The 871-nt window shown below is 29.0% G+C and overlaps 1 protein-coding gene across 1 annotated transcript in view; it reads left to right on the plus strand.

The window, feature by feature from the left end:
* Window positions 1–500: 500 nt before the first annotated feature.
* Window positions 501–871, plus strand: part of LOC108570856 (retinol dehydrogenase 12-like) — a 1,774-nt gene continuing 1,403 nt past the window's right edge. Inside the window, exon 1 of the mRNA XM_017932777.1 lies at window positions 501–739. Coding sequence (XP_017788266.1) covers window positions 568–739 — 172 coding nt within the window. The 5' untranslated portion in view covers window positions 501–567. The remainder of the gene's footprint in view (window positions 740–871) is intronic.

Below are 871 nucleotides of genomic sequence, written 5' to 3' on the forward strand. Positions count from 1 at the left end.
TATGTTTAGTTAATTTTAAATAGTAAAAGTGTATTATACATTTAAGACTATTTGTAAGAATCAAATAATTTGTTTAACAAGCAGTTTAAATGAGAAAGATCAATTTTTACGGTACATTACATTTTTCATGTGTTTATCCCTCAAATATGACACGCAAAGTAGTAATAAGAGAAAAATAACTAGTCGTTATATATAAAGAACGAGTTTATATCATGCGTAAAAATAATTTTAAGACTCAAAACATTATGTCATAGCAATTCTGGAGTAGCCAGACGTAACATCATAATTCATTCACTATTATTTAAACACTTTACATACGTAGATTAACATCGAATATGATAACAAAAGTAGATAAAAAAAAGTTACAAGTCAAATAACGGTAAAAACATATCAACACATATCCAAAGTAGCTCAGCGGTGAACAGGTGAAAGAGAAGTTCTCTACGTTTCCATTTAATCCGTAGTCAGTTCTTTACCTGCAATTGCTACGTTAGCATACCAATCAATCCGTCTTATGAATTGTAAAAGAATAATTTTTCTTAAAATTTAAAAAGTACATTCAAAAGAATGCTATTCATCGGCTCAGTTTGTGCTATAATTGCGAGTGGCTTCGTGTATCGCAATTTTCGAGAAAGTTGCTCTCTTATGATCGATCGAGTTTTATGTGATACAAAATTTACTTTAATAGCCATCAGAGAAACCATTTACGACTTGATAAATGTAAAAAATAATAAAAATGGTAAGTACAACGAATAGGTTCAGTATGTTTACAAGATTTTTTGCGTGACAGCATTTTTGAAAATGACGTGACGGACAATTTATTACCACGTTTTCTCTTTTTCCTTTCCTATATTAGAAATTTTCTTTTATA

The sequence above is a fragment of the Habropoda laboriosa genome, unplaced genomic scaffold (genome assembly GCF_001263275.1).
Source record: "Habropoda laboriosa isolate 0110345459 unplaced genomic scaffold, ASM126327v1 scaffold113, whole genome shotgun sequence".
Lineage (NCBI taxonomy): Eukaryota > Metazoa > Arthropoda > Insecta > Hymenoptera > Apidae > Habropoda > Habropoda laboriosa.